This window comes from Capricornis sumatraensis, chromosome 2, assembly GCF_032405125.1.
Source record: "Capricornis sumatraensis isolate serow.1 chromosome 2, serow.2, whole genome shotgun sequence".
Classification (NCBI taxonomy): Eukaryota; Metazoa; Chordata; class Mammalia; order Artiodactyla; family Bovidae; genus Capricornis; species Capricornis sumatraensis.
The window spans coordinates 90,665,764-90,680,366 of record NC_091070.1 but is presented as its reverse complement, the minus strand read 5'-3'; the positions used below and the strand labels follow the sequence as shown (position 1 = coordinate 90,680,366).

Below are 14,603 nucleotides of genomic sequence, written 5' to 3'. Positions count from 1 at the left end.
TGTAAAACATAATTTGTTTTCAGCTAACAAGAACCATATGCAAATGTTTCTAAAACTATATAATGTTTTCTATATTAGAATCACTTAAATGTTTTGCTAATGGAGTTTCATAAACAACAATATACGATAACAAAAACATTGATTTCAAGTATCTTTATTTGAAACAATGTAAATCATTCATCCATTATTCTATCTTCCTTAGAAAACAAGAGAAAGGTTTTAGAATTCTTAATCTAGATTTTGATGATTTTGAAATAAACCTTTGGTTTCCCCATTCCCCAGCCAGTTAGTTATAATTCTGAGTACAAGCATATTGCAACCATAATACATTTGCCTCTTCAAAGTCTTTTCAAATTTTGTCCTTTCCACCTTTTTTTTGAAGCCGGCTTCTGGTTGGTTCTGTTAGCACCAAGGGTTCTTGTATGACAACTGCAGGGTAATTTTTGCCCAATAGTTCAACTTCAACTTCTTGTCCCACTTTACTGAGCTCTACAGGAACATACGCGAAAGCCAGACTCTTCTGGATGCGGTAACTATAGCTCCCGGAGGTCGTGTTGCCAACCACCTGAAAAACAAGGCCCCACCACCCTCGGCATCTTGCTCACAGCTAGGATGAGATGGGTGGAGGGCATCACCGACTCGATGGACTTGGGTTTGGGTGGACTCCGGGAGTTGGTGATGGACAGGGAGGCCTGGCGTGCTGCGGCTCATGGAGTCGCAAAGAGTTAGACACAACTGAGCGACTGAACTGAACTGTGTGCTTCCTCTTTAGATGAAAACTCTCAAAAGATATGTTCAACTTACAAAGTTTTATGATATGCTGTCTGTGAGGATAATACCAAGAGGAAAAACTTCACTTTTTTTTAGCAGATTAATGAAAGTTTAAAATTATGAAAAACACTTCTCAGAATATAGATCTATTTATTTTGCTCAGTTTCATGCCAAGTGATTTGATAGGAAGAATGACATATTTCCATTTTAAAATTCAAAAAATTCTCTTCCATCAGACTAGCATGGCAGTAATAGATAAAAAGGAGGAAAACCTAAAAATCCTAAAGCAAACCTAGCCAACTGTTCCTGTTAGCATTTAGAAAATGACCTGTCAGAAGAGTGCTGAATTAAACGGTTAGTATATCAACAGTCAACATAAAGTGAATCTTCTATATAAATATTGCTGTTGTTGTGCTTAGTTGCTCAGTCATGTCTGACTCTTTGAGATCCCATGGACTGTAGCTCACCAGCCCCCTCTGTCCACGGGGAGCCTCCAAGCAAGAATGCCATCATGGGTTGCCATGCCCTTCTCCAGGGGATCTTCCCAACCCAGGGATCGAACCCAGGTCTCCCGCATTGCAGATGGATTCTTTACCAGCTGAGCTACCGGGGAAGCCCATATGAATATATAGAGCATTTAACAATTCCTGATAACTGCTAGGCACTTAAATAAATGTTAACTTTATCTTCCTTAGCTCTAGATGCAAGAAAGAGTCAAATGCCAAAAAAATTACAATATAGATTTAAATGCCACATATCTTAAAAGTAAGAAAACAAAAGCAAAATATGATATATAGCCCAATTCAAAACGGCTTCTCCTGGCTACACAATGTCTCACTAATCCTTACAGCCTCGCTGCCTAGCACAGTGGTTGTGTATAGCTCGTGCTTGAAAACATCCATGAGCAAGAAGCAGCCTGGTGATGTTTTAGCTGCCTCAGCAAAGGGCCCACAACAGGCAACAGTCATGTCACAGCATTTCTAGTCTTTTAGAGGCTTACACATTTATGACGTTAAATACAGCCTCCTATCTCTGCAGCTCCAGTTTTTAATTATCTCATTGAAACCCCAAATCAGAAGCTCTCCATATAATTTCTGAACTTATTATGGTGATTTATAAAGTGAATGCATTCATTAGTAAAAGCTTCTCTCTGGTAGATTATTAGCTGCTAAGGTATTTCTGAAATAACACACATGTTTCAAAATGGTTTTTCTACTCTAGATCAGAGTTCCATGATATAAAGCTGGGATTTGGGTCAAGGTAGTTGGAGTTCTAACCATTGCTTTTTGAAAGATACTGATAACTTGGCTTCACTTCCAAATCTCTAAAACAGAGATCTGCGTTTGGAACTCTGGAAAAGTTAACCTGATTTTCTTGGGCATCTTAAGAAAACAGGAAGAATCCTAAGCGAATCTCTTGGTCAAATTCCCTAACTCACTGGATCAAAAGCCTACAATCCCTCTTCAGAGATTGCATGCCCTATTTCCTCAGGTCTCCCCATCTCTTAAAATCCACCAATAATTCATCTGGCAGTTATTTCTGCATTAGTAACTTAAATAGCATGTTTATTTTGTGAATGCTATTCTTAAAATATTTATTGAATGTGTTCTGTTTGATTACTTTTATTTCTCCCTTAATTTCTCTCTAATCCAGGAATTGGTATCTCAGAGTATTTTAGAACTCTAGTCTTTCCTTTGATCTTATTACTATGTCTCCAGGGAAAGGTTTCCCTAGCATAAATTTTATATCATTCTACTTTAACATTTTCCAAATTCAATCAAATTCATTGCTTCATTTTGCTCAGTGAATCATGAGAACAACTTGTCTTCACCCTCTGCCTAATAGAGTCTCATATTCTTTGTGAACTCAAATGTCGGCCTTCTTTTTACCAACGTAAACAAGCTTCATTTATTTTTAGCCTTGTCTCATTCTTTTCTTAATTATTAGACTTAAAGATGCCTGTAACAGACATAGAGAAGAGAACATGGTAAATAGTCTTTGAAAGAGGGAACATAATTTAAATTGGATGATATATTTATTTGGCTATCCCTGTGTGTTTTAGTTTATTAATAATGAAAAAGAAGAATTTCTAAACTTTCCCAACTTCCTTATCAAAAAGTTTTTTTTCAAAACTTATTTCCCAGCAAAGCTGTTTTTTTGTGTGTTTTTTTTTTTAAACTAATTAAAACCCTTCTCATGCATACTCTTGGAGAAGTATGCAACCCACTCCAGTGTTCTTGCCTGGAGAGCCCAGGCACAGAGGAGCCTGGTGGGCTACCGTCTATGGGGTCACACAGAGTCGGACACGACTGAAGTGACTTAGCAGCAGCAGCAGCAGCATGCATACTCTTCTGCCTTGATTTTTAAAAATGAAACCTTACTTAAAATTATAATCCATTCCTCCAGCACTGCCATCTCCCAGTGAGACTTAACATTTCCCCAAAGTACCCATCACCCTGTGACATGCTATTTATTTTATTTAATGTTCATTGTCTGTCTCTCCCCTCCCTAGAATATAAGCTCCACGGGGACAGTGACTGTCTGATTTGCTCACTGCTGCACCCTCGGTACCTAGAATATTGCTGTCACTTAGCAGACATTCAGATTTGTTGAACAAACAAATTAATAATGTTTGCAATGCTAGCAATCAATCCTATTGCTAGCATTGCAAATATCTACCTGCAAGAATATAATATCAAATACCAAAGGTAGTGTAAGTTCATATAAAGTCAGGAAATAAAAATCAAAAAAAGATTTCATATCATTCTAGAGTATAAAGTAGGTCAAAGAGGGTTACCCCCATGATAAAACGATTTAAGCATCACGCTGATATCAGGAAATTTAAGAGAAGCATTTAAAAAATATTTTTGCAAAGACTTTTTTGAATTTGCTACAGTATTGCTTCTGTTTTATGTCTTGCTTTTTGGCCATGTAGCACGTGGGATCTTAGCTCTCTGACCAGGGATTGAACCCACAACCCTTGCCTTGGGAGGCAATGTCTTAACCGCCAGGAAAGTCCCTAGTTTCAGATTTGCCCAAGATTTCGACCACCAGGGGAGTCCCTGAGAAATATTATTAATAACTTAAATTGCAATTGGATTGGCAGCTCTATAAACAGATGGCATGTAATGGAAAGATGAAAAATATAACAAGATAATTTGGTACACAGAGAGGGCAAAGGAAATAAAATTTAAAAATAGAACTTGGGTTTCCAGGGTTTTTCTTTTTTCCCCCAGATTTGTTGTGCTATCATTGACATATAACATTGTATAAGTTTAAGGTACAGGATTTCAGGTTTTTTAACTTGGGTATGGTCATATTTAAGATGACTACAAATCTGTCAGTGGGTCATGGTCAGGGGTGGGGTTGCATACAGAATGTTACAACATAATCTGTCCTTCATTCCACGGCCAAGTGAAACAGCCAGAAGGATGGGTGTGGACCATATCAGAAGACCAAGAAAGTTGAATGAGAATAGAGTGCAAAATGTAGAACAAATTCAAAGATGAGGTGGGGGATGAAGTACAGTGACAAGGGAAAAATTAATTAGAGGCAGAAAGAACTTTAGACATTATCGCACTCACTGGCTTCATTTTACAGATAAGAACACCGAGACTCAGAGAGGCTCATGCAGTTAGCTAATGGCAGAGGGATTTTAAGTGGAAATCATGGGCAAATCTGAAACTAGAAAAAGAACATATTAAGAAAAGAGGATTGAACCAGGGATCTGGAACAGAAAGGGGAAGTGGAGACTGTGAGTTAAGAGTAAGTACGGTACAAACAGAAGAGCAAACTCAACACAGTTAAGGCTGAGGCATTTGAGAAAAAGCTCCAGATCTGAGAAAAGATCCACTGGCTTCATAGTATCGACTATGACATCCATCTGTTACCGAGATGTGCAGGATCTGTGGGTATACAACGAAGTGCTTAGGAGAATACAGAGGCCATCGGAGACAGAGAAGGGAGGAAATGGGGGGATTCAACACGGCTTAGAAGAGAGCATAAGCAATTTTAAGTCCAGCGGTACCTGGGTCAGAAATCACCTCTGCCAGCCACATGTCATAGTGTGTGACCTCCAGCAAGTTGCTTAATCTCTCTGAATCCCAAAGCCTCATCTTTAAATGGGAACGATCATACGTATCTGAGAGGGTAGTTATAAAAGTAAATGGAATGACATGAAAATTATCCAGCACAAGAAGGAAATCTGTACATGTTAGCTCCATGTCAAAGTGACCCCTTAGCCCAGATGGCATTTCTTTAGTGAACTGAAAGCTGAGATTTGGTCCCACTGGCTCTCCCCACTACCAGTGCTTGTTGTCACTGAACTGATGGGAAAATGGAAACAAATATTAAGTAGGCTGCAATGCGTGAGAAAAGACTTTAGCACAGAAACTCTGAATCTGTGCGTGCTGGCCGAGCAGACCCTGCTCCATACAGAACAGCTACTAGATGAGTCTTAAAGGCCCCTTGGTTGCCGCACTGTCTCTGCCTGATAACCCCTGTCTGGTTGTTGTTTTTGTTGTTGTTGTGTGTCGTTTAGTCACTAAGACGTGTCCAACTCATTGCGACCCTATGGACTGTAGCCCACCAGGTTCCTCCATCCGTAGGATTTCCCAGACAAAAATACTGGATTGGGTTGCTATTTCCTTCTCCAGGGAATCTTCCTGACCCCAGGATCAAACCCCATCTTCTACATTGCAGCCAGATTCTTTACACTGTCTGGCAACACCAGGTAAAACACAGCAAAATGCTGAGCCAAAGTGGGTTTTATAACTAGTCATAAAAGAGGGAGGAAGTGAAGTTCTGTTGATAAGTTATCGAACTCTAGCTTTACCAGGAGAGAAAATGAAATGTAGCATCCCAAAGGGAGAAGAAGGTGATCTAACTGCTCCTGCAGAACTGAAAGATTTCCATTTTACTTTCTAAGGTTCTACCCTCCCTTGTCATAAAAATTTTCATTTGAATTTTTTTTTTTTCTGTTAATGTGCTGAGGTCAGAATTGCCTCCTTCTGAAAGATCCCAGAGAAGCTAAGTCAGAACACCAAGTTCTTTATAAAATCTTTCTCTTGTATTCACTGATACGGATGTGGCGAGTCAATAGGCCATTTCACCTCCTAACCTTCTAAATCGTACCTTCCTCACTGACCAGTGTGTTCAGGTTTCACAGTTTATTGTCTTTCATTAAAACATATAGAACATGATGTTTTCCAAAATGGGCAACATTTCACATTTTCCTTTCAGGTAAGTAATCTCTGTCTCTTGACTGTCAGTTCTGAATCCAAAACAGTGTTATCTCAACAGTAGATAAATACCTAGCAAAAAAAACCGTAAACAGAAACACAGACAAGGGGTTTCTGCTTCAGAAGAACTGCAGTGGCCCCTCGCTATGGGGCTTCAGCACTCACCTTGCCATCATACCAGATGCTTTCATTTCCCTCCGGATCGACGTCGTCTGTTGCCAAGGTGAGGCAGACCAGTCTCCGTTTCAGCCCCTTGGCTTTAATCTGTTTCAGTGCCTGCTTTCCTATGAAGTCTGCTGGCTGCAGGAATCCAAGATAATGATGATGAATGAATGCTCAGACACTGTGACAAGGTTAGAGATGCAAGCATTTAAATTTGTCTTTGCTATTTTCTCGCCAATTACACATTAAATAAAAATACAGATTGGATCAAACGTCTAGACAAATATTTCTTAGTCCTCAGATGACAGCATCAGCCATGTATTGCTTGAGAATAGGTGAGACTTAAGGGTAATAACTTCTGATAATTGTACCAGAACTACCTAGGCAGAAACACACGAGGCCTGATATTGTGATGGTGGGTTATGAAAGGTACCCTTGCACCCGATGATTCTGGACAGTGGGACTGGTGGGCAGTGCGCAAGGTGTGGCTCAATTTCTACCCCAAATAAGCCTTTCCTAAGAAGGAAATACACTTTTTTGAAATATGATGCTAAAGCAACTCCAAAATGCCTACTTTTCCCCCTTCTTCAGAATAAGGGTTTCTGGAATGTATTAACTCACTGGGTTGCATTGTCAGTTCACGCAGGAAACATATTGAGCTCATGCTGTGAGAGGCATCACACTGAGCCCTGGGTGTGCTACAAAATTAGTCAGATACAGACATTCTGATTAAAGAGCTTATTCTCTAATGCTGTGTTTTTCAACCTCCCCCCACCTCCTTTCCCACAACACATGACAGATGACACTCTCATGCCTAGTGCAGTCCCCCGGGCACACTCAGGGCTCTTCCCAATGCAGTGCAAGCTAGTGAGAGGGACAGTGTTATAGGGATGACCTTGAGTCCACTCTCATGCATTAAGAAAAGCAGGAATCATGCAAACTTCAGGAGTTTCGTGTTTACTAGTAACCAACCGTACAAACAGGTGAGCCATGGCTCCGCAGCGGAGACACATAACTAGTAAGGGAGACACAGCTCTATGCGACAAGAATGCCAAGGACACGGGACAGACGTGAGAAACTAGTCAGAGGCTAAGAGCACTGAGCGTGCAGAGGGAGAAGGCTGACCCAGGTGAGGCGCTGGGAGAAGGCTTCGACACATAAGTGTCCATCTCTTATCTTAAGGGGGAAAAGAATGTGTGATATTCAAGTCACATCTCTGACGACTTAGATTTATAATGTGGAAGACAAAATTCTCTAAACAATTCTCCTAGACTAACTACTCTCTGAAAGAAAAGGAAGGAAACAATAATTTTTATTTCTTTACTGGTCAAAGAAGAAAGGAAATGCTCTTTCATGCCAAACAGGTCCTCCGCTACCAACATTTGGGATTTATGCAGCTCTTTCTGCACATAATCATTTAGGATTGGGTGTATTAAGCCCTTCACCTCTCAGTTTCCTTTGTGCCCCAGCTGGTAAAGAATCCTGCAGTGCGGGAGACATGGGTTCGATCCCTGGGTTGGGAAGATCCCCTGGAGAAGGGAAAGGCTACCAGGATTCTGGTCTGGAGAATTCCATGCCCTGCATAGTCCATGGGGTCGCAAAGAGCAATTTTCACTTTTGCTTCACCTCTCAGTGAAGCAGCAGGGGCGGTCCTCACACCCCCTCTGCCTGAGAGCCTCCCAACTCACTCCTTTACTGACTCAGAACTTCTTAGGACAAGCCCACAATGCAGTATGATTTCTATGGATAGTTCAGCTTTACATTACACAAGAAGCTAAAGAAAGCTTCCACTGGCCAAGATTAAAAGAATTATAAAACTGAAGTCCAATTCTTTCCCCTCCACTGTAATCCAGATAGTGAGGACCAACTACAAGCTTTATTATTAAGCCAGATAAAAATTCAAAGAAGACTAGAATCCATGTTATTTAAGTTGGGACAACTGGGGTTAAACAAAGCAACAAACACAGGAAGAGTTTGTTCATCTGAATTCTATGTAGGATAAATTCAGGATAACATAAATCAAAAAAAACCAAGTTCATTATAGTTAGAATGTTTGTCTAAATACAGAAAGAATTCTACAACAGGGTTTTTTTTTTAATTTTTATTATCTTTTTAAAAAGAAGACTTGCTATTGTGGATATACGATGACAAGGAGTGCTTTTTAGAGTTACTGTCTATATAGGAAGTGAATGATTGCAATGAAAAGAGGTTACACACTTTCTTGTGTGGAAAAGCACACAATGCTGAGTGGCTATGCACTCAGTGTAATTTTGGAGCTCTAGGAAACCCTGAATAGAGTCCTCACCTCCTGTTATGGAATCTGAATCTTTGCTGCTACGAGATTCACTTAGATCTTGAAGGTTTGAGGTTCTCCTGCGTCCCTATTAAAGAATTTTCTTTCCACTGTTTACTCAACTGTTGTCATGCCCCTGCTGTGTATCAGATACTAGATACCGGGTATTCAGAGCTAAAACCACAGGGTCTTGCAGCCTCTGGGACGTCCCGCAGGAGATATGACCTCTTCCCCTCCACATTACAACATGCTCAGTGCTGAAATTATTTCATCTGCTTAGTGTTTTAACATATCAGCAGAAAAAAGAATAGTTTGAGATTACTGGAAACATGGTAAAATATGACATGTACAAATAAGTTATACCAATTTGAAATGTGATTCAATGTTACTTCTGCTTGTTCTAAGAGTGTTAAAATCACAGTGTTTTGAAAATTTAAAACAAAGAAAAATGTCTAATGCATGTCTAAGGCCCACAGACAGATGCTATGATAGAGGTATATACAGCGGGAGCTCAAGAAGGAGTATGATTAGCTCTTTCTGGGATAGGAGAGGGGGGCTGGGGCACCCTTCTGTCATCAGCTACAGTTTTGTAAAGATTTTGAAAGATGGGGCTTCCTGATAACTATCGTCTGAATAACCTTCTCCAAAAGCCCTTGCACTTATAAGTCGATCTTCCCAACATTCATAGAGGTGGATTTGGGGTCTAAAAGAAGTTTGAGTTAACTTAGACAAAGACAGTGAACCAAGATCTCAGGAGTTCAAACCCCATTCTCTTCATCTACTTTGAGCTGCATTCACTGAGCGGTTTAAGCCAGTATCTGCCACATCTTGAGCGGAGCTGCGGTGAAAGCTGCCCATGACCACAATTTCCAAGAAGAAGGACTTTAGGGGGTGCTGGCGCATGGGGGAATAAGGTGTGCTGGAAGGGGAGCCCAACTCCACCAAATTCACAATTTTAACTAAGTCTAAGCAGGAGAAGGAAGCGGCAACCCACTCCAGTATTCTTGTCTAGGAAATCCCATGGACAGAGTCTGAGCCTGGTGGGCTACAGCCCATGGGGACACAAAGAGTCTGGTACAACTTAGCAACCGAATACACGCAAGCAGGAATGTAAGGGATCCATTAATCACAAGAAACAGGAAAGCGGGGAACCCCGGAAAACTTCCTTTAAAAGAGAAAACTTAAAGTGACAGATTCATAATAGATAAGTAGTATTAATATTTATAATTTATTAGGCATTTGCTCTGTGCCAGACACTATGCCCAGGGCTTTACAATCATGAGCTCATTTAATCCTCACAAGGTTTCTATAGGACCAATGATTTTATGCCCAGCTTATGAAAAGAAGGCCTAGAAAACTTAAGTAAGGGCCTTTCACGAGACTCAGCTTTAGATTTTATCCATATGAATTTTTTAAATGACTGTGCCTAGAGTCTATCATTGGCCTGCATAGCTAAAGAATGTTTCTTTTAAGTCATTTAGAAAGAAATATATGATATCACATATAGGTTGAATCCAAAAAAAATGATACAAATGAACTTATTTACAAAACAGAAAGAGACTCACAGACATAGAAAACAAATGTATGGTTACCAAAGGGGAACGGCGGAGGGATAAATTAGGAATTTTGGAATAACATATATACATTACTATATAAAATAGATAACCAACAAGGACCTATTGTATAGCACAGGAAATTCTACTCAATATCTATAATAACCTATATGAGAAAAGATCTGGAAAAAAATGCATAACTGAATCATTTTGCTGTACACCTGAAACCAGCACAGCATTGTAAATGAATTATATTTCAATACAAAATAAATCAGTTACTTAAAAGTATTATTTCTCAGTACCCTGAACCTATTTTGGATGACATTCACTACACAGTAATATTTTTACTATACAAAAGAATTTGAAAATGTCCTGGAAGTTAATATTTTAATGAAATTTAACCTCTATGCCTATATATCCCTGAATTAAGAAATGATCTTGTCAGCAATATCATTCTCAGATGAATGAAAACTAATACTCAAACAATAAAAATGTAAGGAACACATACTTTAAAAATACAGATAAGAGATAACACTTGTCCTGTGAAACAATTGTTGCTTCCTAAGCTAACCTGTGAAAGTGAAAGTCACTCAGTCATGTCCGACTTTTTGTGACCCCATGGACTGTATAGAATTCTCCAGGCCAGAATAGTGGACTGGGTAGCCTTTCCCTTCTCCAGGGGACCTGCCCAACCCAGGGATCGAACTCAGGTCTCCCACATTGCAGGCGGATTCTTTACCAGCTGAGCCACAAGGGAAGCCCAAGAATGTGGGTAGCCTATCCTTTCTCCAGGGGATCTTACCAACCCAGGAATCAAACTGGGGTCTCCTGGATTACAGGCAGATTCTTTACCAACTGAGCTATCAGGAAAGCCATAGCAAGGAGAGATAAGAAAGCCTTCTTCAGCGATCAATGCAAAGAAATAGAGGAAAACAATAGAATGGGAAAGAATAGAGATCTCAAGAAAATCAGAGATGCCAAGGGAACATTTCATGCAAAAATGGGCTCAATAAGGACAGAAATGGTATGGACCTAACAGAAGCAGAAGATATTAAGAAAGGGTGGCAAGAATACACAGAAGAACTATACAAAAAAGATCTTCATGACTCAGATAACCACAATGGTGTGATCACTCACCTAGAGCCAGACATCCTGGAATGTGAAGTCAAGTGGGCCTTAAGAAGCATCACTACGAACAAAGCTAGTGGAGGTGATGGAATTCCAATTGAGCTGTTTCAAATCCTGAAAGATGATGCTATGAAAGTGCTGCACTCAGTATGCCAGCAAATTTGGAAAACTCAGCAGTGGCCACAGGACTGGAAAAAGTCAGTGTTCATTCTAGTCCCAAAGAAAGGTAATGCCAAAGAATGTTCAAACTAATGTACAATTGCATTCATCTCACACACTAGTAAAGTAATGCTCAAAATTCTCCAAGCCAGGCTTCAACAGGACATGAACCATGAACTTCCAGATGTTCAAGCTGGTTTTAGAAAAGGCAGAGAAACCAGAGATCAAATTGCTAACATCTGCTGGATCATCGAAAAAGCAAGAGAGTTCCAGAAAAACATCTAATTCTGCTTTATTGACTACACCAAAGCCTTTGACTGTGTGAATCAAAACAATCTGTGGAAAATTTTTCCAGAGATGGGAATACCAGACCACCTTACCTGTCTCCTGAGAAATCTGTATGTGGGTCAAAAGGCAGCTGTTAGAACTGGACAGGGAACAAACAACTGGTTTCAAATTGGGAAAGGAGTAAGTCAAGGATGCATATTGTCACCCTGCTTATTTAACTTATATGCAGAGTACATCATCTGAAATGCCAGACTGGATGAAGCACAAGCTGGAATCAAGATTGCTGGGAGAAATACCAATAACCTCAGATATGCAAATGACACCACCCTTTTGGCAGAAAGTGAAGAAGAACTAAAGAGCCTCTTGATGAAAGTGAAAGAGGAGAGTGAAAAAGTGGGCTTAAAACTCAACATTCAGAAAACTAAGATCATGGCATCCAGTCTCATCACTTCATGGCAAATAGATGGGGAAACAATGGCAGACTTTATTTTGGGGGGCTCCAAAATCACTGCAGATGGTGACTGTAGCCAGGAAATTAAATGATGCTTACGTGGAAGAAAACCTATGACAAATCTAGACAGCATATTAAAAAGCAGAGACATTACTTTGTCAACAAAGGTCCGTCTAGTCAAAGCTATGGTTTTTCCAGTAGTCATATATGGATTTGAGAGCTGGACCATAAAGAAAGCTGAGCACCAATGAACTAATGCTTTTGAACTGTGGTGCTGGAGAAGACTCTTGAGAGTCCCTTGGGCTGCAAGGAGATCAAACCAGTCAATCCTATAGGAAATCAGTTCTGAATATTCATTGGAAGGACTGATATTGAAGTTGAAACTCCAATAATTTGGCCACCTAAAGCAAAGAAGTGACTCATTGGAAAAGATCCTGATGCTGGGAAAGATTGAAGGCAGGAGGAGAAGGGGATGACAGAGGATGAGCTGGTTGGATGGCATCACTGACTCAATAGACATGAGTCTGAGTTAACTCCGGGAGTTGGTGATGGACAGAGATGCCTGGTGTGCTGCAGTCCATGGGGTCGCAAATAGTCAGACATGACTGAGCAACTGAACTGAAGCTAACCTTGGCCCTGACTTGGGAAGATTTAAAGTGGGGTGATAGCAGTCCATTCTCATTTTACTTGCCTTTCCTCCCAAGATTATAGGCTTTATTATATAGTTATTCATTACAAATGAGAGAGGAAAATGTGTCTGAAGGTAAGTGCTGGGATTAAAATTGGTATCTTCAGGATGACCTGGGAACAGAACTGTATTTCTTAATGAGTCACTACCAAATTAACTACATAAATAGCTGTTAAAGTCTTTGAGAAACATTTCTGGAGCACTGAAATTATACCTTGAAATAGTTTTGGCTTATATTGTTAATCTATTAATTTTTAAAAAGCAATGAGTCATTAATGCAGTCACCTGTGATATATCCTAAATATAACATCCACACAGATGAAAACATTAAGTGGATTTTAAGTGAAATGTAATTAATCATCTCTTTTTAGCTTTATTAAAAACACACATATTACCAAAAGGCACATGGAAATGAAATCAATTAAACCAGTATATATAGGGTGGGATTCTCAGAACAGTGGAGGGTTTTCACACATGTAGCTAAAGTGAACTTGAAAAGAGCAGTGGAAGGAAGGTTCTGAGATGAAGTCAGGGTGGTGGGCTCCTACAGACTGGGAAAGAAACGTTTAAAATCTTCTTTTGGACCTTTTCTGTTTCATATATTTGGAGTCAAAACCCATCAGAAAATTGAAAGCAGCCATTGGTGTGATTGAACTTTTGGCCCAGATCCTTTTAAAAGTTTCCAAAACCATAAGGGAGTCAGTGTAATACACTGGGTTTCAAGAAAGTCCCTTTGGAAACCAGGTATAGCACCCGTGGGGGTCACACCCTGACGTTTAGAAACATGGGGAGAGTGGCAGAGAGCCCGCTCAGCACATCTACCGCCAGTCACAGAGCAGAGACGAAAACCGGGGTAACAGACTTCCGCCACTGCCCCTTAACACATTCCTGAAAAACTCCTATTTAAAATGATGCCAGGAATCACGCATTAAAGACAGTTCTCACGGGACTCCCTTCGAAAGCACGTGGCCATGACTAAACTAGTTCAGTTAGTTCAGTCGCTCAGTCGTGTCCGACTCTTTGCGACCCCATGGACTGCAGCACACCAGGCTTCCCCGTCCATCACCAACTCCCGGAGTCCACTCAAACTCATGTCCATTGGGTGATGTCATCCAGCCATCTCATCCTCGGTTGTCGTCTTCTCCTCCTGTCTTCAATCTTTCCCAGCATCAGGGTCTTTTCCAATGAGTCAGTTCTTCACATCAGGTGGCCAAAGTATTGGAGTTTCAGCTTCAATATCAGTCCTTCTAATGACTATTCAGGACTGATTTCCTTCAGGATGGACTGGTTGGATCTCCCTGCAGTCCAAGGGACTCTCAAGAGTCTTCTCCAATACCACAGATTAAAAGCATCAATTCTTCAGTGCTCAGCTTTCTTTATAGTCCAACTCTCACATCCATACATGACTACTGGAGAAACAATAGCCTTGACTAGACGGACCTTTGTTGACAAAGTAATGTCTCAGCTTTTTAACATGCTGCTGCTGCTGCTAAGTCACTTCAGTTGTGTCCGACTCTGTGCGACCCCATAGACAGCAGCCCAACAGGCTCCTCTGTCCCTGGGATTCTCCAGGCAAGAACACTGGAGTGGGTTGCCATTTCCTTCTCCAATGCATGAAAGTGAAAACTCAAAGTGAAGTCGCTCAGTCGTGTCCGACTCTTAGCGACCCCATGGACTGCAGCCTACCAAGCTCCTCCATCCATGGGGTTCTCCAGGCAAGAGTACTGGAGTGGGTTGCCGTTGCCTTCTGTGTTTTAACACGCTAAGTTGGTCATAACTTTTCTTCCAAGGAGCAAGCATGTTTTAATTTCATGGCTGCAGTCACCATCTGCAGTGATTTTGGAGCCCGCCCAGAATAGTCTCCCAATGT

General features: G+C 40.6%; 1 protein-coding gene across 1 annotated transcript in view; it reads right to left on the bottom strand.

Moving 5' to 3' along the window:
• Positions 1–213: 213 nt before the first annotated feature.
• DMGDH (dimethylglycine dehydrogenase) overlaps positions 214–14,603 on the bottom strand; it is a 70,741-nt gene continuing 56,351 nt past the window's right edge. The window contains exons 15-16 of the mRNA XM_068964983.1: positions 6,177–6,311; positions 214–565 (exon numbers count right to left, since the gene is read on the bottom strand). Coding sequence (XP_068821084.1) covers positions 350–565; positions 6,177–6,311 — 351 coding nt within the window. The 3' untranslated portion in view covers positions 214–349. The remainder of the gene's footprint in view (positions 566–6,176; positions 6,312–14,603) is intronic.